Source organism: Bemisia tabaci, chromosome 1 (genome assembly GCF_918797505.1).
Source record: "Bemisia tabaci chromosome 1, PGI_BMITA_v3".
In the NCBI taxonomy this organism is placed as follows: Eukaryota; Metazoa; Arthropoda; class Insecta; order Hemiptera; family Aleyrodidae; genus Bemisia; species Bemisia tabaci.
Window position 1 is genome coordinate 36,938,152 of NC_092793.1, and position 22,963 is coordinate 36,961,114.

At 39.6% G+C, this 22,963-nt stretch overlaps 3 protein-coding genes across 3 annotated transcripts in view; 2 read left to right on the forward strand and 1 right to left on the reverse strand.

Annotated features, from left to right (window-relative positions):
* The window catches only part of LOC140224623 (uncharacterized), a 228,798-nt gene that overhangs the window by 23,980 nt on the left and 181,855 nt on the right, over positions 1 to 22,963 (reverse strand). The window lies entirely within an intron of this gene.
* Positions 16,142 to 17,896, forward strand: LOC109042081 (uncharacterized). The gene has a single exon (XM_019058642.2). It carries the CDS (start codon positions 16,142 to 16,144, stop codon positions 17,894 to 17,896), a length of 1,755 nt encoding a protein of 584 aa, XP_018914187.2.
* LOC140226105 (uncharacterized) lies at positions 17,961 to 19,274 on the forward strand. The gene has a single exon (XM_072306603.1). The coding sequence runs from the start codon at positions 17,961 to 17,963 to the stop codon at positions 19,272 to 19,274; it is 1,314 nt and encodes a 437-aa protein (XP_072162704.1).

The window sequence follows — 22,963 nt, forward strand, 5'->3', positions numbered from 1 at the left end:
CCCCCGAGCTCCCATTTTGGCGGCCATCTTGAATTGGAGGGGTTGGACGCAAAATTGAGCTTGACAACATCAAAATTATTTTTCTACGCATCGAATAGAAGAGATTAGGCCATTTTCCACACTTACCCCATTTACTACTCCACGGGAGGTTTCTTTTCAACATATGCCCGTGGACTAATTTATGCAGGCTCGCGCTGTGCCGCCGCCGCGCGGATCGCAATGGGGCGGAAAGCTTAAATTATAGACCCATCATGTAATATATCGTTGGAAAGCTTAAAAGACGCTCTTTTACATGGTGAGTATTTAAAGTGACCTTAATAATGCGATTTTGAAAGTTATGCGAATTACAAGCTTTTTTTCCACACGCGAAACCCAGTTTTTGTGAAAAAAACACCCTGTATATTGTCAAAATCAAAAATTTTGTAATTTTTTTATATTTACCTTTAAATTATCTTTAAAACAAAAAAAAGAAAAATTAAATCGGTTCAGAGGATCTTGATCTATAGCGGCGCAAAGTACGCGCCGGCCGCCATTTTGAATGGCCGCCATCTTGGATCTGCCACCATTTTGGAAATGCCTCTTCGACTCAAAACTCTTAAAATGTCATCTAGTTTGATCTCCCAAAGTGGCAAAACTGAATCACGATTTGCAGCGTACTTGCCATAAGCCACCGTACTAGATGATCTTTGGCGAGATGATGATTGCGATGTGAAGACGTTGAGCGGTTGCGTGATGTTGATCTGTGACGGGATGTTGATCGGTGACGTGAATACCCTCGAGATGATGATGATGATCTATGACGGTGATGGTTTGGTCTTCCATGATCGTGATACGTTGTTGATTTGTTAGGGTAGTTTGTGTGGCTTAATGCATTAAATTCTCTGCTCAGCATTTCAGACCTGTCTTGTGCTAACTGGAGTTTTTGTGCCAGACTGAAGATTTTGTCCAGCGATGTTTCATCTGACTTGATCAATTCTTCTTTAATATGTTGGTTTTCTGCATTAAGATTACCGATGAAAAGATCCTTAGTGATGGAATCTTTTGTTTGTAGGTGTGAAGGTGGTGGGCTGGAAAGCAAGACTACGAAGCCATTATCACGCTTGAACACTTTTATTTAACGAAAGTGACACACAACCATCAAAGATATCAAAAGACCAAAAAGACACGCAATACAAGGTTCATACCGCCATGATGGTCGGCTCACGAATGAGGGTTGTTGTCATCGATGGCTGGTGAGCCACCGACAACCCCAACACCTCCTTTTATAATAAAAAAAAAATTCCTTTTTCCTCCCTTACCGGAAGGAAGCAAATGCAATGCAGCCAGTAAGGCATTTTATAAATAATAAGCCATTTAGGCATTGATAAAAACAGAGAAGCCATTTAGGCATTGATAAAAACAGAGAAGCCATTGGGGCATTAATCGTACACATAGCCATTGGGGCATTAATAACTCACTAGCCATAGGGGCATTAATCGAACAAATAGCCATTAGGGCATTAATAATTCACTAGCCATTGGGGCATTAATTGAACACATAGCCATTGGGGCATTAATTGAACACATAGCCATTGGGGCATTTAATAAACTCACAAGCCATTGGAGCATTTAATAAACTCACAAGCCATTGGGGCATTAATAGAACAAATTAGATTACCTATCAGGCACAATGAGCAATGAGGTACAGACGCAATAATGAACAGAGAGCCGTAGAAGCCTTCATGAACAATTAGCCGTAACACAACATTGAACAATGAGCCGCGAAGGTGTTGATTAGTTTAGGGCCGAAGAGGCATTAATCGCAAATAAGCTTTTATGAAGCTAAGATTGATAAAAGACACCATTTTTTGCTAAAATTTTAACACTAAGTTTTAAGGTTAAATATTAGGCATCATCCTGTTAATTAAAACACAGTTAAAAATATTTTACACTAGCATTTCATTTTCAAGTTTATAAAATACACAAGTGCATTTCGTTACTGCAACATTACAATGACAAAAGTAATTACAGACACTGATATAGAATAGGTTGTTAACAGATGACAAATTTGTCTGAATTAGTTGGAAATGTGTTATACATAATGGAATTAGTACAAAAATATTACACTGTTAATTTGGATTTACTTTGTAGTGCATAATAAGGTCCGATTATTTTGTAAGAGACCGGAATTTACTTAGAAACAAAGTTGGGATCCAGCTTTTTTGGGCAACCTCTACCGAAATTTCTAGTGGTAGGTTTGATTGGAGAGGCAAAAATTTGATTAAAGTTACTACTTGATTTATCAAGATTCCGTATGCCTACTTGATGAGTTACAGATTCAGTTTGCTGCACAGGGGTTGATGAGCTTGGCTGAGTCTCAAAACCTAGAAAATCCTCACTCTCTGAGCTTGACTCATTTAATATTATTTCTTGATTTTCAATGACAGTGATATCAGAGTCTTCCTCGCTTAACGGCTCAGATTCTTGGGATTGAGATTCAGTATTCTTTGATACAACAGGTAATTTCACAATGTTTGTTTGACTAAATGCAGGAGGTTCATCACTTTGTATTTTATCGCATTCACTTTCAATTTGAGATTCGGAATTTGAGTTCAACTCATCGAAGATCCATAAATGATCTGTTTGTGTTTGAGGAATATGGCTACACCGCTTTCTGATAAACTTAGAGTTTCTTCTCAAGATTACTCCATTACAGTTTTTAACAATATATGACCTAGGAACATTAGATAATTTTTCCACAATTACTGCTGGGTACCACCTGTTATCTGTGTCAAGAAGCCATATGTTCTCACCACTGTGGTAATCTTCTTTAGATTTTGCTGTTTGATCATAATTATGTTTGACTTTGTCAAGATGATTTTGCCTTTTAACTTCTACATTAACTGTCTCAGGTTTTAAAACTTTTTCACTAATAGGAATTTGAGTTCTCAGGATTCTTCCCATTAACATTTGAGCAGGAGATGCGCCTAATTCAACTATGGGAGCATTGTTATATTCTAGAATTGCTAAATCTAAGTCACTTTTGCTTTCTAACACTTTTCGCAAGAGTGATTTTGCCCTTTTCACAGCTGATTCGGCCATGCCGTTAGATTGAGGGTACCTCGGAGACGAGTTAACGATTGTAAAATTAAATTGATCAGCAAATTGCTTTACTTCAAAAGATCCAAATGGTTGGTTGTCTGCGACAATTTGTGCTGGAATACCATGAGTTCTAAATATTTCTTTTAAAACTGTGACAACTTCAGAGGCTGTCTTATTCCTAAGATGCTTAATTTCAAGCCATTTGGAGTGATAGTCAGTTACAATTAAATAATTTTTTTTTTTTTTTTTAAATTCAGCAATATCTGCTCTTAACTTATGAAATGGAATTGTTGGAACAGTGTGAGGAATTAGCGGTTCTTTGACATTTTTGGGGCTAAATTTATTACATACAATACATGCTTTGACATAATTTTCAATATCGGACACATACCCAGGCCAGTAACATATGAGTTTAGCTTTCTCTATGGTTTTCCCTGTTCCTAACTGGGCGTTGCCATGTAACAACTTTAAATAGCTAGGCCTTAGTATTGTTGGTATGACTATTCGGTTTTTAAAATACAATATCTCATCATTAATTGTTAGATCACATCTTATTTTGAAAAATGGCTGGAGCATTTCTACATTGCATTTAGTCCAGTCTGTCATAAGCAATTGCTTGACCTGATTAATGAGAGGATCATGTAGAGAAGCGTTTTGAAGTTCTAAGAATTTTGCATTGGACAGCTGAAATTTAACATCCACACAGTGAACAACATCATTCAGTTGAATTTCATCCTCAGGTTTATTACTAACAATAAAGTTTCGTGACAAAAGATCAGCTAGGAGATTATCTTTTCCCGGTATGTACTTAACTTCTAAATCATATGGAAGCAATTTCAGCAAAAGACGCTGCAATCTGTTGGACATTATTTGAGAGATATTCTTTTTATAACTCGGCTCTAGTGGTTTGTGATCGTTTTCAATGAAGATTTTAAAACCATAGACCATGTTGTGAAAACGTTTTACCGCAAATACAATACTAAATAGTTCTTTCTCTATTTGAGCGTAGCATGTTTCAGCATCTGATAAGTTCCTTGACGCAAATGCAACCGGCTTTTGATTCTGGAGCAGACAGGCTCCAAGACCAAATTGTGAAGCGTCACATTGAATAAGAATTGGCTTTTTGGGATCAAAACTAGTCAGATTGCTGATGGCGCACACTGCTTCCTTGATTTTATTAAAACTATCAGAATGAATTTGTTGCCATGTAAACATAGAATTTTTTTTCAATAGTCCCCTAAGCGGAGCAACTAGATCTGCTAATTTTAGGATGTGTTCCCTTACATAATTGATGGTTCCTAAAAACCTTTGTAGCTCTTTCCGGTTTCTGGGATTCTTTAATTGCAAGATTGCTTCAAGATAATCAGGATTCGGAGAGATACCTTCACCACTAATAACATGCCCCATATAGTTGATCGTAGGTTTCTTGAATTGGAATTTATTTTTATTAAATTTAATATTGAGCGATTCAGCCCTTTTCATCACTTCTTTAAATGCAATATCATGTTCCTCTTCCGTTGACCCAGCAATAAGGATATCATCGAAATAAATAACGACATTAGGAATGTCTCCAAAATATTTGGTTAATAATTTTTGAAAGATCTCAGGAGCGCACACAATGCCAAAAGGTAATCTTAGAAACCTATAACTACCGAAGGGTGTGTGAAACCCCATTAACTTCGATGCTTCATGTGTAAGTCTACAATGCCAGAATCCATCCTTAATATCCAGCACTGTAAAAACGTTTTTTTCCAGCTAGTTTAGGTTTAATCTCTTCGAATGAGGGTATGAGAAATAATTCTCTCCTAATGTTTTTTTTTAAGTTCCTTGGATCAAGGCAGATTCTGATCGAATGGTCGTCCTTTTCCACAACAACTAAATTACTATACCATGCAACATCAGAGACATCATTAGATATTATATTAGAGATTAGCAAGGTTTCTAATTTCTTCTTTAAAGATGGTAAAATTTTATGCGGCAACCTCCTGGGAGGATCATTGGAAGGAACAGAATTAGGATTAACAAAAACATCAACTAGATCAGGAAAAGTTCCGAGACCTGTAAAGGAATTAGGAAAATTAATAAGCACTGCTGCTTCATCTTTGAAGGCTGAAACATAATCAATTTGTTGTTTAACAATGAGACCTAGATCAACGCAGGTTTTTAAACCTAAGAGAGGCACAGTGCCTGCTTTGGTTACAGTAAATAAAATTTTGTATAATACATTTTGACCAGGTAAACTGCAATTCAAAAGTACATTACCAAGTGTTTCGATTGGATTACCGCCGTAACCCAGAATGATCGATTTATTTGGCGTCAGCACATTATCCGCATTCTTGACCTTTTGAAAGATGTAGTTGGGTAGAATGTTGATTTCCACACCTGTGTCCAGTTTGAAGTCAACGAAGGAGTTGTTCAGTTCTGCATCCAGAATTTGGCTGAACTACTTCTTGTATCGTTGATCGCATGGACTACTTGGGTATTGGTTGAATCCTGTGTGTGAGATGTGCTGGCGGTTGCTTGACTCACTCAAATTCACCGACATTTCAGGAGAAACACTAGTTTTGTTTACAATACTTGGAGACATGGGCATCACAGAGCAATGATTATCACAATTGACTAGAACATTTTGCTTCACGGAACAATAATTATCATTAATTACTAGAACATTTTGCTTCACCGAGCAATTAGAATTTAGTGGATTTTGCATGTCGGAGCATTTGTTAATTTCACTTAAGGAATTTGCTTCAGCGCAATTATTAAAAACACTTAAGGAATCATGCTTCTCGGAGCAATAATTAAAATTTCCACTTATCGGGATGGGTTTTTCAGAGCAAAAATTGGGGACAAAGAACGGATTATGCTTCCTGGAGCTATCATCTATAACACTATTAGGGTTACGCTTTTCGGAGCTGTCATTCGGACAAATTACAGGTTGAAGCTTCTCGGAGCTAGGTAAGGAACGATCAACAACAATTTCATCGATTATCACAAAATCTTGTGCATCAATGTAATTGGCATAATTAGAATTAAACGGGATAGAGGCATTAATGGAAGATGATGCTAAATTTACTGTATCAGCTGAGCTCTGAGCAGGAGCACTAGAGGAAGGTTTAGAGCGCGTTTCACAGATACTTGCGAAGTGATTAAAGAACCCGCACTTTGAACATCTTTTGCGGAAGGCCGGACACTGACAAATAGGATGAAGTTGTCCGCAGTTTTTACAGTTGATCTCACTCACTTGCTGCAGATTTTCTTGGGGTTGAGTTGAGCTGGTTCTTCCTTGCTTGGAGGTACTTGCAGAGTTCTGATGACGATTATTAAAACTGTTTCGCTGTTTGCTGGAGTTGGGTCTGGGCTGATATTTGATGTAATGGACCTGATTCCCATTGGACACTTCATTTGCTCTTTGCTTCCCAGTTTCCACAGAACGACAAATCTTGACTACCTCGTCTAAATCAAACTCTTCACCGAGGAGCCTTTCTTGCACCATTTTGTTGTTGATCCCAACAACTAATCTATCACGAATGAGTTCCGCTTTCAGAGTTCCAAAGTCGCAATCATCGGCTAACTTCTTAACCGAGAGGAAGAAGGCCTCGAATTCCTCCGATTCCTGCTGACAATGGGAGTTAAACAGAAACCGCGAATAAACAAGGTTTTTTTTAGGTTTGATGTAAGAGTCTATCGCTTGAATGATGTTTGAAACTTTCGAACTTTGTGCTTCGGATAAATTTAACGTGTTTAGCAATTCACAAGCCTCCTCACCAACGATATTCTTAAAGATAGCGACCTGGACCGCATCACTTTTCGCGTCTAATTCGTACCCGATAGAATAGTTCTTGTAACTTTCTTTGAACCGTTTCCAATTTTCGCTAAGAGATCCCGATAGTTCTAGAGGTGATGGCACTCTCCACTCTATTGTTAAAATTACCGAACAAGAGCACACATAAAATGGAACAAAAGAACAAAAATCGAAATGAGGCTAAAATTGATTAAAACTGGTTATTTAAAACTTCATGATCGAATCATGATTTCGAATGACTAGATTTTGCGAGACTTACGAGTCTAGTTACGGTTTTAGAAGCGATGCATGGCGTGCTGGCACAGTTGATGGCTGTCACTTATCCTTCTTGATCCTCGTCGCCATGTTTGTAGGTGTGAAGGTGGTGGGCTGGAAAGCAAGACTACGAAGCCATTATCACGCTTGAACACTTTCATTTAACGAAAGTGACACACAACCATCAAAGATATCAAAAGACCAAAAAGACACGCAATACAAGGTTCATACCGCCATGATGGTCGGCTCACGAATGAGGGTTGTTGTCATCGATGGCTGGTGAGCCACCGACAACCCCAACATCTTTAAGGTCTTTAAATTGACAATTTATGCTAAGATTCTTGAGAGAGGTCAAGAAATCTTCAAGCGTTTCACCGTGTTTTTGTTTTCGGTTGAATAATGTTAGCCTTTCAACCGTCACATTAACTTTAGGTGAACAGTGAGATTCAAACTTAGTGACGAGTTGGTCATGTTTAATCTTTTCCACATCTACATCAAAAGACTTGAAAATGTTAAAAGCTTGTTTGCCCATACACTTTATTAGGAGAGCATTTTTACGTGCATCTTCAGCTTGATCGAGATCAGCTGCTAAAAGGAAGTTTTTTAACTCTGACTTCCAAACATTCCATTGAGCAGATAGGTCACCTTTAAAGATCATAGGTGAACAAGAAGTTAGTTCTAAGTTGGATTCAGAACTGTTACGTTGCGTGTAACTAGTAGACGAATGAGAAACATGATCTTCGTTAGACATTTTGACGTTGATGCTTTCGGAAAGGTAAAGAACATTTTAATGTCCAGTTATAAAGGTGGACTGAACAAAGACGTTAAAAATTTAAAGGATTTACTAGAGGTGATTTGACTATCTTTTGGATGTATCTGAAGATGCAGACAGACGCAATTGACGAAGAGACATCAATGACCAGAAGTAGACAAAAACAGACATGGATGAGACAAACTTTGATGTATCTGAAGATGCAGACAGACGCAATTGACGAAAAGACATCAATGACCAGAAGTAGACGAAAACAGAAATGGTTTGACGTAGACGAACCAGGCTTGTTTGACGTGACGGACCTGGACTAGACCATAGACTTGACGTGACGGACTTGGACTAGACCATAGACTTGACGTGACGGACTTGGACTCGACAGACTTAGATTGGATGCAGTGACATGACGGAGACTAGCAGACTGATACTAGACTGTGACTTTGAATGGACAGACAAGACGGATTGACATGGTTTGACAAGTAGATTAACTTGTCTTCATGACGGTGATAGAAGAGACGCAGAACTGGAGTCGATAAATCGAGACACTTGACGATACATTTGAGGTTGACGATTAACTTGAAACACCAAATTTGGCTTGTGTGTCACGTTACAAACGATGAAATGAGACGAACGAAAACGAGACGACGTAAATCCATTTTTAAGATGGTTGGAATCTGGACATTTTGTTAGGACTTAGGTTATGGACAAAGGACTGATGACTAGGATATATGATAAAGGATGCCAGTACATAGTCATAGGACAGAAATTTGCTTCGTAGGAATCAGACAGTACGGATTATAAAATCAAAGGATAAAACGATTAAAATGGATTTAATAGACTTACATTCCATGACTGAACACGACTACACGAGGACCTTTTGGCCACACATGATGACACGACGCGATAGACCCGGATCGCGACCGCGAGAGAGGAAAAGATTGTCGATTAGACTAAAACATGGTTAAAAAGACTTTGGGTAAAGATGTTCATACCTGACACCATGTTATGTTGGTTGAAAACCGATGAAAGGAAGAACGACACGAGTGATATATTTACCATACACAAGAGTCATACTGTTATCGGTATCTCTTGAACTTAGACCTCGTGATAACACCCGGCGGCCCGGACATCCGATCGCCGCACCGAATCCACTCACTTACCCTACGCATCGAGCGCTAAGGAGGTCACCACTCTTTTCACTTCCGATTTTTACTGTCGTTTTTGTGTAATAAATTGTATTAATTTATTCCAAGTTCTCTCTCTTATTTAATTGGCGCTGTTGGTAGTCTCCGCGAAGGAAACTTGCTTCATAGCGAAGTGTCAAGTTTACCTAGTGTGACCCACCTAATCGCGGGAACGGACCCATTTTTTTTTCTCTCTCTCTCTCAAAAAAAAAAAAAGAACCATTTCATCGCGAAAATAGGAACTTTAATTTTTCTAGAGAAATTTTTCTCTCCGCGACCGAATCGCTGTCGGAAGTGCTGAGCTTTTTGCTCCATTATTCAACGTTCAACGTAAATAATTTTTTTTTTCTCTCAAAAAAAAAAAAAATATAAGAAAAACGAAGAAACAAAGACACTATTTCATCGCGAATATAGAGACCTTTATCTTCATAGAAAAATTGTCTCCCCGCCACTGAATCTTTGCGTCGGAAGTGCGCGAGCACTCCTGCTCCATTGTTCTTCAACCAATTCAGAATCCTGATCGAGTCGTGACGTCATCTCATCCAGCCATGCGAGTCCTGCTCATCATATCAATGTAAGACTTCAATTGTTTCTGGCTCCCTATCCCATCATTTTCCCCTAATTTTGCACGCTCGCCAGTGCCCGGCGATTTTTATACCCTCTCTTGCATGCTGCCAAGTGTTCTGGCTTCCCCCCTCCTCTGAATAGTTTATGACCCACCAAACTGACCCAAATTCTCAATCTTTTCTCGAACTGTTTTCAAAAGTTGTTTCATTAGGCTCAAATCCAACCATGACTATTCCGAAAATTGAAAAAATGTATTTGGATGCCATCCCTCAGTTTGACGGAGAACCAAAAGTTTTAAAGGACTTTTTGAGTGTTTGTAACGGCATTGTCTCTAATTTTTATGATACCTCCTCTGACACCCCTCCCCAAAACTGGTTGATTTTAAGTCATATCAAAGCAAAAATTATAGGAGACGCAAAAATTAAGCTAGCAAATCATGATCTTTCTTCCTGGGAACAAATTAAACGAGCGCTTTTAGATACTTATGCTGATAAGCGAGATCTGGGAACATTGACGAAGGAAATGTACTTATCAAAGAGGTTGTTCCAAAAACGCCGATTTTGGCCCCCCCCCTGGAATCGGCCCAAACTTTGCTCAGATGTTGTACTAAGTGTCTCCGACGCTTGGGCAAAATTTCAGCCCCCTCGGATAATTAGGGGGGAGGGGGCAGGGGGGCAAAGTTGCAATTTTTTCAAAACTTTAAAAATCGATATCTCGCGAACGGTTTGAGTGTAAGTGTTGCGGTTTGCGCTAAAAAACGTTAAAAAATATTCTCTACACGAATATTGATGCTGTTTGCATGGTTGCGTAATTTATCGTAGTCATAAATCGATTTTTTCGATTTTGGAGGTTCGACTTTTTTTCGTTTTTCGTCTCTCCTCTCCAGGCGATCGTTGCTACGTGAATGAAAACCGGTTGAGGCGATTCTCCATGAAATTCTGCATCTGCTACACTTTGTTTGACCTTGGGGAAACGATTCGTTCGTGAGTTATAGCGATTTTTCTGCGCGTTACCGGTTACGCGCGGGCGGCATATCGGCGGCGCTCCATCCCGCACGGGCGAGGCAGAGGTTGTTTCACCGCTAGGGCCTTATATTCATGCTGTAGGCTGTAATTATCGATATTTTCTCCTCCCCCCACCCTTCCCCTCCAATAAATATTGTTTTAATACTTCGTTATACAGGGTGTCCCAGACCATCCGTAACAGGTCTTTTTCTCGGTTGGTTTAGGTAGTACGAAGTGGGGGACCGCGGGGTTATATAGGGCATTGACCCCAAGGAATCCGAATTTCACGGTCCCGAAACCCCCTATGCCCCCGCTTGGGAGGTAGGTGCCCCCCTTAGGGTCATGATCCCAAAAGTCGGGAGACATTGTGCCTCCCCCTTTTACGCCCCGAGGGTGGCTAGGGGGGCCTCGGGACCATAAAAATCGGATTCCCTGGGGTCGATTACCTGGGAAATCATCTTTTTCCGGAGGGTCTACGTCAATTTGCGCCCAAAAATGATCTCTTCAAAACGGGGACGTCGGCCTCCTCGATAATTTCCCTTTGGTCAAAAATTGACGTAGACCCTCCGGAAAAAGATGATTTCCCAGGTAATCGACCCCAGGGAATCCGATTTTTATGGTCCCGAGGCCCCCCTAGCCACCCTCGGGGCGTAAAAGGGGGAGGCACAATGTCTCCCGACTTTTGGGATCATGACCCTAAGGGGGGCACCTACCTCCCAAGCGGGGGCATAGGGGGTTTCGGGACCGTGAAATTCGGATTCCTTGGGGTCAATTCCCTATATAACCCCGCGGTCCCCCACTTCGTACTAACTAAACCAACCGAGAAAAAGACCTGTTACGGATGGTCTGGGACACCCTGTATAACGAAGTATTAAAACAATATTTATTGGAGGGGAAGGGTGGGGGGAGGAGAAAATATCGATAATTACAGCCTACAGCATGAATATAAGGCCCTAGCGGTGAAACAACCTCTGCCTCGCCCGTGCGGGATGGAGCGCCGCCGATATGCCGCCCGCGCGTAACCGGTAACGCGCAGAAAAATCGCTATAACTCACGAACGAATCGTTTCCCCAAGGTCAAACAAAGTGTAGCAGATGCAGAATTTCATGGAGAATCGCCTCAACCGGTTTTCATTCACGTAGCAACGATCGCCTGGAGAGGAGAGACGAAAAACGAAAAAAAGTCGAACCTCCAAAATCGAAAAAATCGATTTATGACTACGATAAATTACGCAACCATGCAAACAGCATCAATATTCGTGTAGAGAATATTTTTTAACGTTTTTTAGCGCAAACCGCAACACTTACACTCAAACCGTTCGCGAGATATCGATTTTTAAAGTTTTGAAAAAATTGCAACTTTGCCCCCCTGCCCCCTCCCCCCTAATTATCCGAGGGGGCTGAAATTTTGCCCAAGCGTCGGGGACACTTAGTACAACATCTGAGCAAAGTTTGGGCCGAATCCAGGGGGGGGCCAAAATCGGCGTTTTTGGAACAACCTCTTTCTCAAGTAAATGAGACAGCCTTTGATTTTGTTCAAAGATTGGAACAGTATCGGTATTTGATAAATGCCTATCTAGATACTCATGGTAGAGCCACAGATGCCCCTCTTTTAAAAGAAACCTGGTCTAATTTGGCTACAAAACAAGCCCTTGATGACGGTATGAAAAACCCTTTACAACAGTAAGTGAAAGCTAAAAAACCCTCATCCCTTTCTCAAATTTACAACATTCTCATGAACGAATATCAAGAAGAAGCATCAAGCAAAAATTTCACAACAGTGTCTGTTCCTGCTTCTAATAACCACACAAACATGCAAAATCCTAATAAACTAAGACCAAATTATTCCAAGCCCTTCAAGCCAAATGCCAACCCAAATCCAATCCAATTTTTCGTTCTCAGTTAAATGAAAGTAGCAGTAAATTGATCTCAACTCAACAGAATCGAGCGCACCAGCAAAATTATCGTGATTTTGCAACAAAACCATCTGGTGGAAATAATTTTCCCACCAATACTCCAATTCCAATGTCTTGAATCTCCAGGAATTCCCATTTAACTACAGCTCAAAAATTTAACTTGGAAGCCACTGAACATTATGAGCCCCCAATTGAAAATGAAATGAGTCATTATAATGAGGACTGTCAGCATTTCTCTGAATCTGCAGCTGAGTATGCCGAGGAATATACAGACGGAGAAACTCATACTGTTGAAAATCAGGTTTTTCGGCAATAACCAGCCTCGACAATACTGAATCCCTCCTAGAATTGACCGCACCTCGACTCCCTTATGTAATTTTTCCGACCTATAAATTATGATTTTTAATTGACTCAGGATTGACAAACTCCTTTATTGACCCTGCAATTGCCACTAAGTTGTTCACAACAGAAAAAAATAAGAATCCAGTCATTATTAATTCTGTCCATGGAAAAACTGCTTTAACTCATAGTTCTAGAATGACCCCGATATCCCTTGGGACAACCCTCCCTGTTCGCTTTCACCACTGGAAAGAGCGACGCCAAAAACGACCGTTTTTTGGCACAATTTGGACCAGAAGGGATTTTTCTGAAACCGGGCCCAAACGATACCTTATGATACCCTAAAACTCTGGTTAAAATTTTAGCTTGAGTATACGCACGGTTTTTGAGAAATGAGGGGGCAAAGTTGCCAAATCGCCATCATTCTGGACAGCATTTTTACAGCAAAAAGACGGGAAAAATGGACGAAAAAGTTACACCTTTGATGGGTTTCGGCTGTAAATGTTCTTATTGGGCTCTGTTGAAACAGATGCTATGCAAAATGGTCTCCGTGGCGACCACTTTTTCTCTTCATCTTAACCTAGTATATGTGAAAAAAAAAGAAGTCCTGCTTGTATGATTCTTCCAGTCATATTTTATCCTTAAAAAGGTATTATTAATAAAAATGTGTTGATTTATCTATAATATTGTTGACCTTTTTTCTGAGCTCAACAAAGTGGTGACCCCGACGTGATTCTTTTCTCAAAATCTAGAAAAGAACTAATTATACTGTTGTGTGAAGTTATGAGTCTATCTTTGGTTATGGCTTTTGCTGATATCAGAGACTCAGTTGTTGGTTATGGCTTTTGCTAATACCACCTTGGATTTTGGTTATGGCTTTTGCTAATACCATGAATTTTGAACGGTTATGGCTTTTGCTGATACCGGATGGATCGTTTCAAAGGTTATGGCTTTTGCTGATACCTCGGATCCTTTGAGGATTTCACAGTGTTGAATCCTCTAGACTGGCCAGTCAAAACCTTTGTTGATATGGCTTTTGCTGATCCAATTATTTGCTGCATTGCATGCTATATATTGTTCTTTCTTGCTCTAGATTGTTTCAATCAAGGACTCCTAGAGTTTTTCGCTTAATTTGTCAACGAGCATGGAGATGACTACTAGATTAGAAGCCCTGCTGTCTACTAAAGAACAACTGATTTTCCAGCTACAATGCTTCGAGTCTGTGGTAACAGAAACCAGCGTTTCATCATCAAGCCCCAATTTCGAAGGAATTGAAGCTCGATGCAATAACTTGAGTCACTTCATGGATCAAATTGCACGAGTAGCGCACGACATCAAGCGAATCAATCCAGACCTTTTTGATCAGCAAGAATTGATGCAAATCGAACAAAGGTACTATTCCAACATTGGCAAAGCAAAGACAATGCTGAGATCAAGACCCGAAAATGCTGACACCGATTTGCGCAGTATGGCAGTGCAGCAGAATGCAGTTACAACTGTGGATTTGATTAAAGCTTCAAAATTTAAGGTCCCAGATCTGCCCAAATTCGAAGGCCGGTACAGTGATTGGACAGCATTTAAGCAGATGTTTGACTCTCTCATTCATAACAACACCGCAATACCTACAATTTTGAAATTCCATCATTTGAAATGTGCATTGGGCGCCAAACCTGCACTACTGATTAAGAATTTAGATTTCACAGAGCCTAACTATGAAATTGCGCTGACAGCATTGACAGAACGTTATGAAGACAAGCATTTAACCATAATAAGGCAAGTGGAAATCCTTATGAATATGAGCATGACCACAGTCTGTAAATGCAAGAAGTCAACAAAATTGACTGCAAAGGATTTGGAGTCCATGTACAACTGTGTAAATCAAACCATACAAACTTTACGAGCTATGGAAGTGGATACTGATAGTTGGGACCCCATAATATGCCATGCAGTCACTTCAAGATTTGATGAAAGTACAATTACAGCATGGGGCAACAAGATGAAACCTAAAACTACTCCAACGAAAGAGCAAATATTAGCATTCTTGGACAAAAGATGGAGAGTTCTAGAATCACTCGAGAGCTCAAAGAATAAGGATTCTGAGTCGAGTGGTTTTAGGTTTGAATCAAAAAACGAACGCAAAAAAGTTGAAGTAAAGAGGAAGGCTCCTCACCAAACAATTCATGGATTTGTGCAGCATCAAAAGAAAATATCGAACATTAAAAAGTGCATCTACTGCTGCGGGAGCCATTACATAAGTTCTTGCCTTAATTTTCGGAAGTTGACCCTGCCTGATAGGTACACAATTATCAAATCGGAAAATCTCTGTCATTCATGCATGAGGCCAAAACATTCCAACGGTGAGCAGTGCAAAGGCTATCCTTGTAAAACTTGTGGAAAAAATCATCATATCGCGCTTCATCAAGACAAAGAAATGTCTGGACACATTGGGAAGGAGTCAAGCTCGGGTGCTCGTACCTCCGACATATGACTAGCAACGGTACAATTAGAAATATTGAACAAGTTTGGAAAATTAATCAGTGCTCGAGCGTTGCTGGACTGTGGGGCACAGTCAAATTTTGTCTTAGAACAGCTTGTGAACGAGTTACAAAATACTACTGACAATGTGCAATGCACCGTATCAGGCATTGGTTCAGCCTTTGTGTCAAAAATAGCGAAAATAGAATTCTGCGCTGTTCAAAATAAGTGTCTTCAAAAGAAGCACTTTCTTGTTATAAACAGTTTGCCAATTTCGTTGCCCAAAGTGGATGTCAATCCATGTATAAAGTCCGCTATTTCAGATGAGCCCTTAGCGGACCCTACCTGCTTCTCGAATAACAAAATCCATATAATTTTGGGTGAAAACTTGCCTTGGAAAATTTTAAAATCTGGACGGAAGATGTTTCCAGAGTCAAAAATATTGCTTCAAGAAACAACTTTAGGATGGATTGTGGTAAATTATAATGATACTAAGAACATGTTTGACGTTGATGCGCCTCAAGTACTTGCGTTTTCAAAGGTAAAGGAAGTACACTTTGAACCACGGCAATTCTGGGAGGTAGAAGAATGCAAGCTTCCTGAAAACATTGGGACGCATGTCTGCGAAATTTTATTTGCTGAGACGACGTACACAAATCCTGATAATTATTTTGTTGTGAAGCTTCCCATCAAAGAGGATCCTAAAGTTCTTGGGAATTCTAAACGTTTAGCGTTGAAGCGCCTGTTTGCGATGGAGAAAAAACTAAATAACAATGATAAACTAAAAACCATGTATACAGAATCCATGAGAGAATACCAAGCATTGGGACATATGAGTGAAGTGTCATACGAAAATGAGCATGCCCCATCATACTATATACCTCACCTAGGAGTGTTAAGAGAGAACAGCTTGACCACGAAACTACGGGTAGTATTCGACGCGTCAGCAAAGAGCAGTTCAGGAAAAAGTTTGAATGATATATTACACGTTGGACCTACAATTCAAGACACGCTTTTTGATATTATTTTAAGATTCAGAGAATATCCGTTTGTAATAACAGCAGACATAACGAAAATGTATAGAATGATATTAATCGCACCTGAAGATAGAAGCTTGCAAAGAATATTATGGAGAGAAAATCCTAACGATTCAGTTAAGGTTTTTGAGTTGAACACTGTAACCTACGGTACAGGTCCTGCTCCTTTCCTCGCTATCAGGGCATTGCAAGAATCAGCAAATATTCAAGAAGAGAACTTGCCCATAGGAGCTTATCATGTCAAAAAATCGTTTTATGTTGACGATTTTTTGGGGGGAGCAGATACGGTAGAAGAAGCAAGACAAGTTAAGAAAGAAGTTGAAGCAGTCACATCCTCAAATAATTTCCTTTTAAGAAAATGGGCGTCTAATGACTCCACAATTCTGAAGACAGGAGCTCAGCAAACCGAGCCTTTATATTTCAACGACAACAGAGATATTAAAGTGCTTGGAATAGAGTGGCATCCGGCAACAGACATTTTCTGTTTCTCAGCAAGACACAAAGCAACTAGTGTGGTCACTAAGCGAATATTATTATCTGAAATCTCCGAATTATTCGATCCACTAGGAATAGTCGGCCCAATACTGGTAAGAGCGAAAATGCTGATTCAAGATTTATGGAAAGTAACACTAACTTGGGATGAACCTGTACCTGATGGTATTAAAAAGAAATGGATGGAACTAGCAGACGATCTAGCGATGTTAACAGAATTTTCAGTTCCAAGACATGTGCAAATCTCCAGGAGAACGAAAAAATTAGTATTTCATGGATTTGGTGATGCGTCCAAAGGAGCATATGGAGCATGCATTTATGTTGTAAGTTACAACGCTGATTCGCCAACATCTATATTACTCTGTTCAAAATCACGAGTTGCCCCTTTGAAGTTGCTGACGATACCTCGATTAGAGCTATTAGCAGCACTTTTATTGGCAAGATTAATGAAAAGAATGTTGTCGGCTGTAAACAATCATCCGCATGAAATTTTCTTATGGTCAGATTCTATGGATGTTCTGTATTGGTTGCAAAAACCGCCAGACACCTGGCAGACGTTCGTGGCCAATCGTGTCTCAGAAATCGAAGCCTTTACATCTGAAGTACATGCATCCTGGAAATATGTTCCAACCAAAGAAAATCCAGCTGATCTAATATCAAGAGGTGTTTCTTCAGCGATGCTTAAAAAGTCTAATCTATGGAAATCAGGCCCACACTGGCTTACGAGTGATTCAAGGTTTTGGCCTCCGCAGTCCATAAATCCTCCATCAAATGGTCAAAGCGAAGAGAAAGTTGTACGAGTCTTTCTTGGAATTCAGTCATTTTTCTCAAGTTTAAATGTCTTGCTGGATAGAGTCTCTTCACTGTCAAAGCTGTTGCGAATAGTGGCATATGTTTTAAGATTTGTCAATAATGTTGGTCGAAAAAATACAAAAAATACATCTCAGATATTATTACCAGAGGAATTGGATACCTAACGCTCAAGATGTATGTACAAAATCAATCCAGCATCAAGTTTTCAATCAAGATATCCATGATTTAATGAGCCCACAAGGTGAACTGAGGGGCTCAAGCAGCATAAAAACTTTAAATCCGTTTATGGACTCTAAAGGACTCCTGAGAGTTGGAGGAAGATTGAAGAACTCTAATCTGCCACTAGGAGAAAAACATCCTGTTCTATTGCCAGCACGTCATAAATTAACGGAACTTATAATTCGTGAAAAACACGAACGATTAGGCCACGCTGCGCCTCAAGCGTTATTAGCAAGTGTTAGACAGAGTTTCTGGCCGTTACAAGGGAAGCGAATGGCAGAAAAAATTGCCGCAAGATGCATGACCTGTATAAGGGCTAAACCCAAGCTGTCCTCCCAAATGATGGGTCAATTGCCTTTAGAAAGGGTGGTTCCTGCGCCAGCGTTTACATCAGTAGGTATCGATTTTGCTGGGCCAATTAAGTTAAGATCGTCACGTACTGCTAAAACGTCAAACAAAAAGGCATATCTGACACTGTTCGTCTGTTTTGTTACAAAAGCAGTGCACTTAGAACTTTGTCCTGACCTATCCGCTGCAGGTTTTATAGATACGTTCAAAAGGTTTATCTCCAGAAGAGGAATACCCAGTCTCTTGTTCTCCGACAATGCTAAAACCTTCGTTGCAGCTGATTCTCACGTGCAAAGTTGTTTTGATCAATTTTTCAAAGATTCAAGGGTATTGAACTATCTAGCTGTAGAGCGCATAAAATGGAGGTTTTCGCCACCATACTCTCCTCACCATGGTGGTCTCCATGAAGCAGCAATCAAGAGCTTTAAGTACCATTTCAGAAGAATTGTTTCCAACCGCTTGCTAACGTATGATGATGCTCAAACTATTGTAACTCAAATTGAGGCCATATTAAACTCAAGGCCACTAACTCCACTGTCATCAAATCCAAATGATCTATCAGTCCTGACTCCTGGGCACTTCATAATTGGTAGACCATTGACCAGCTTTCTTAGTAATGCTAACTCTGCGTCACTGTCAGACACGGATTTAGTCAAGAAGTATTCTCAGCTCGGAAGAACATTACAATCATTTTGGAACCGATGGTCAACAGAATACTTGCAAAAATTGCAAGTTTTTCCAAAATGGTACAAGAAAGAGAAACGTATAATGCCTGGATCCCTTGTGCTAGTCAAGGTCAAGAACTTGCCCCCGCTGTGTTGGCCGTTTGCCAGAGTCCATAAAGTGCATCCAGGAAAAGATGGGATACCACGAGTGGTAACGCTTCGCACAAGCCAAGGAGACATGATTAGAGGAATAACGGAACTATGTGTCGTTCCTACTTTTGAGGATACCTCAAAGGGGGGAGTGTGTTGAAACAGATGCTATGCAAAATGGTCTCCGTGGCGACCACTTTTTCTCTTCATCTTAACCTAGTATATGTGAAAAAAAAAGAAGTCCTGCTTGTATGATTCTTCCAGTCATATTTTATCCTTAAAAAGGTATTATTAATAAAAATGTGTTGATTTATCTATAATATTGTTGACCTTTTTTCTGAGCTCAACAGGCTCTCAAGCATTTAACTGTGTTCAGTTTCAAAAATTTTGATCGCACAGTGGTCCAAAGTGGGGAGAAATCGTCGACAAATCAGGATTCTTTGTCAAATTTTTAAAAATGGAAATAAAATTGTCGGTCTGCTGCAGTTTTCATGGCTAACAATGTTCTTATCGGTCCTCAATGCATGAAATTGTTTTCAGCTTCACAAATTTACATCGCACATTGGTCAAAAATGAGGGAATTAGTGGACAAATTAAGATCCTCTGTGAAACTTTTTAAAAATGAAGTGAAACTGTTTGTCCCCAGTAGAGTTTAGATCCCGGAAAAATTCCTACATTTAATTTTCTTAATTATTACTGCAAGTCGGACCGTATTGTCTATAGAACGTTGTTATAGAATAGACTTTGTAGCATTATCTCAATAAAATATGCAAACTTTCAGAAATTTAAAAAAAAGAAGGAAAAATGGAGAAAAAAAAATTAAAAAATGATTTAAACAGTCCAAAAAATAATTTAAATAATTTTTCCGGGATCTAAACTCTACTGGGGACCAACAGTTTCACTTCATTTTTAAAAAGTTTCACAGAGGATCTTAATTTGTCCACTAATTCCCTCATTTTTGACCAATGTGCGATGTAAATTTGTGAAGCTGAAAACAATTTCATGCATTGAGGACCGATAAGAACATTGTTAGCCATGAAAACTGCAGCAGACCGACAATTTTATTTCCATTTTTAAAAATTTGACAAAGAATCCTGATTTGTCGACGATTTCTCCCCACTTTGGACCACTGTGCGATCAAAATATTTTTGAAACTGAACACAGTTAAATGCTTGAGAGCCCAATAAGAACATTTACAGCCGAAACCCATCAAAGGTGTAACTTTTTCGTCCATTTTTCCCGTCTTTTTGCTGTAAAAATGCTGTCCAGAATGATGGCGATTTGGCAACTTTGCCCCCTCATTTCTCAAAAACCGTGCGTATACTCAAGCTAAAATTTTAACCAGAGTTTTAGGGTATCATAAGGTATCGTTTGGGCCCGGTTTCAGAAAAATCCCCTCTGGCCCAAATTCTGCCATTCTTGGCGTCGTTCTTTCACAATTACTTTCATGGCCTCCTTGGTTCGGACGCCCTCAAACTTTTCAAACTTGACATTTGCTACAGTGATCAAACCTTAAGATCGCCCAACGCCTCCATCAAATTCTTCTACCACAAAACTGGACCCAATTTATCACACCATACTGCAAAAGCAAACTCAGAAACAAAAATTCAATTAAAATTAGAACTGAACAGTCCCAAGAACATATTAATCCCAAAATATAAAATAACCGAAAACTGTGTCATTCCGTCATGCCTTGCAACTAACGTTAACGATTTGGCAACGGTACTCGTGAGAAATAGTAGTCCTAATGATGTCCATTTCTCTCAGCAACATTTTGTTTATCATTTTAATGCTGATTTATTTAATATTAGTGCCAATAAGGAAGCACATGTTCGGAAGAAACGAAAGAAGAGACCCAATCAAAATTTTCATTACCTTGACCCTGAACCCTCATTTGATTTCCATGTTGCGAAGTGATCACCTTAACTCGGAAGAAAAATCTGCTCTTGAAAATCTGGCGAACAAGTTTTCTGATACATTCTTCGTTGAAGGTCAGAAATTAAGTTTTGCTCACGGAGTGAAACACACCATTCGCACCAAAGACGAGAACCCAGTTTACACCAAGTCGTATCGACACCCGCATGTGCACAAAGAAGAGATTAAAACCCAAATAAAGAAAATGTTAGAATCAGGCATTATTCGACCTAGCCACTCTCCATGGTCCTCTCCCGTCTGGGTGGTTCCCAGAGAGACTGACGCTAGTGGAAAGAAAAAATGGCGGATGGTAATCGACTACAGGAAAATTAACGAAAAGACCATCCCTGAAGAATTCCCGATACCTAACATCTCCGACCTGTTGGACAAACTTGGGAAATGTACTTACTTTACGACCCTTGACCTTGCAAATGGCTTCCACCAAATAGAAATTGACCCAGATAGCGTTCCTAAAACAGCATTCAGCACGGAAAATGGCCATTTCGAGTACCTTAGGATGCCTTTTGGACTTATGAATACCCCTGCAACGTTCCAACGCTTAATGGACTCTGTTTTAGCAGGCTTACAAGGTAAAATATGCTTAGTTCACCTTGACACCATTCTGATTTTTTCTTCTTCTCTTCAAGAACACATAAGACATTGTCGCCTAGTCCTCGAACGATTAAGACAGTTTAACCTGAAAATCCAGCTGTATTCATCAGAATTTTTTAGACACGAAACGGAGTATTTTGGCCACTTAATAACTGACGAAGGTGTGAAACCTTGTCCAACAAAGATCTCTGCCATTACAGACTTTCCGGTGCCTAAGACCCCAACAGAAATAAAATCCTTTTTAGGCCTTCTTGGTTACTACAGAAAATTTATTCCTGATTTCTCCCGTCTTACAAAATTTTTAACGGTGTGCTTGAAAAAAAAATGCCACAATTCCTCACAACAACCCAAAATTCATTGAACGTTTTAATCAGTGCAAAGAATTGTTATGTAATGATCCAATTCTTCAAAATTCGGATTTTACTAAAGAATTTTTCCTTACGACTGACGCCTCAAATTTTGCTTTGGGCGCCATTTTGTCACAGGGCCCTGAAGGCTCTGACCTTCCCGTATGCTATGCATCTAGAACCCTAAATGACTCGGAAACCCTGTATTCTACGATCGAGAAAGAATTATTGGCAATCGTCTGGGCGGTAAAAACTTTTCGCCCCTATTTATATGTTAGAAAATTTAAAATTTTCACTGACCATAGACCGTTAGCTTGGCTATTTTCACTAAAAAATCCAGAGAGCAAGCTGGCCCGCTGGAGAATTCAGTTAGAGGAATACGTTTATTCAGTCGAATACAAACCTGGAAAGAAAAACTTAAATGCAGACGCCTTATCAAGGATACAAATTCATTACACTATTCGTGACCTCCCCGGAGATCTCGACTCTCTGCAAGTAATTGATCTTGATGAACAAGAAGATATCGCTCGAAATAGTGACCTGACTGACGATGACATGGCCTCACTGTTTGTTAATGTAGACATGGAGGAAAACCTTTCCGACTCCATTTCTATCTCCACCCTGGAACCTTCTCAGAAACAGTCCTCAACAGCTCCTACCAACGTTTTTTCCTTTGACCGCATTGCTAACGTAATACATAGTTTCGACGAAACTCCTCTCGCCGATAACGTTTCAGACTCAGAAGTAGATACAGTACATAGTCAATTAGACACTGATACACTCGAAATCCCAATATCGGAACAAGCTCTGAATTATTCCAAGTATCAAATCTGTTTTCGCCAACATACCATGCCCTCAAATGTTGAAATTCAAAAACTGTTTCAAAATTCCCGAAACGAAAAAACTCGACTTTGGATCACTTTGAACAAGAATACTTTTGAAACGGATGTATCAAAAATCTTGTGCGAGCACCTTA

Bases quoted from the DNA above. Each gene is read 5' to 3' on its own strand.
- LOC109042081 (XM_019058642.2), top strand. From the start codon at position 16,142: ATGGAGAAAAAACTAAATAACAATGATAAACTAAAAACCATGTATACA.
- LOC140226105 (XM_072306603.1), top strand. From the start codon at position 17,961: ATGAGCCCACAAGGTGAACTGAGGGGCTCAAGCAGCATAAAAACTTTA.